Source organism: Penaeus monodon, chromosome 20 (assembly GCF_015228065.2).
Source record: "Penaeus monodon isolate SGIC_2016 chromosome 20, NSTDA_Pmon_1, whole genome shotgun sequence".
NCBI lineage: Eukaryota > Metazoa > Arthropoda > Malacostraca > Decapoda > Penaeidae > Penaeus > Penaeus monodon.
Genome location: NC_051405.1, coordinates 20,410,988 through 20,411,995, shown reverse-complemented (window position 1 = coordinate 20,411,995; position 1,008 = coordinate 20,410,988). Strand labels below are relative to the sequence as shown.

The 1,008-nt window shown below is 40.4% G+C and overlaps 1 protein-coding gene across 1 annotated transcript in view; it reads right to left on the bottom strand.

The window, feature by feature from the left end:
* The window catches only part of LOC119585690 (probable G-protein coupled receptor Mth-like 1), a gene marked incomplete at its 3' end in the record, with an annotated part of 98,315 nt that overhangs the window by 2,070 nt on the left and 95,237 nt on the right, over positions 1-1,008 (bottom strand). Inside the window, 3 exon segments of the mRNA XM_037934364.1 lie at positions 40-221; positions 474-634; positions 815-896. Coding sequence (XP_037790292.1) covers positions 40-221; positions 474-634; positions 815-896 — 425 coding nt within the window.

Genomic DNA, 1,008 nt, shown 5'->3' with positions numbered 1-1,008 from the left:
GGACTTTTTCACAGTAATAAGAAAATAATGAAGCCCAACCTTAAAGCACAGTTTGAGCCGCTGCTTGGCTTGCTTCTGAGCTGTCCCCTTGTGGCTCTGCTGAACAGTGACGAGGAGCGAGCGCACAGTCAGGAGGAAGAAGATGAGGTCAGCCATTAGCAGGGCAGCCACTGGCCCAAAGAAGTATGCCCATTTAGCTCCATTACTGTGTGTTAGAGTGTCTGAAAAGGAAAGAAGGAAGTAAGAGTAACAGTATAGTATTTCTTGTAAATTCAGGGAGTTTTCTCTGTAGTGTTACTGAACCTTCGTCCATTAATTCAGTAAAATAAAGGAGTCACTTCAGCTTGTGATTATAAATGCTGCTTCAAATACATATATCCCCCAATCAGAATATAAATAAAAAGTGAAAATTCTTATCACACACCAATATTAATTTCACCACACCAAGACATACAATCAACAGAGATCCTCACCACTGAAGAAGCAAGAATATTTCCCAAAGTTAGGCTTAATGTAGCAGCTATTAATGGAAGGCGTAAGATCCATGATGAGAGAAATGGCCCCGAAGGTGATGGGGCCGAACCAGGCATACACTTGGTACCACACCCAGCGGCGGCCACTCGAGCTCTCCTGTCTGGAAGGAGGAATTCGGCTTTTAAATGGACTGTCTTCTCGACACATTACTTAAAAGACAGAAAATATTATTTGCCATGATGGAATATCAAAGCTGAAATACACAACGCATATGTTACATCTTTCTCTCATTGTATCTGACAGTCAGTATTAAGCAGGTTTCTGTGCTAAAGAAACTTACCTTGAACACTTCCACCAAATCTCAAAGCAGAGGACATTTAGCCAGAAGAAAGTAGCCATGAAGAACATGTACATACACACACCTGTTGGAAATACAAAATCAATGCCTCTTATATACAAAAAAGTGAAAACATACAGTGTGCTCTGTCTGGCTTGAAGCTAATTACTTTAATATATGTTTTTAATGGAATGTTC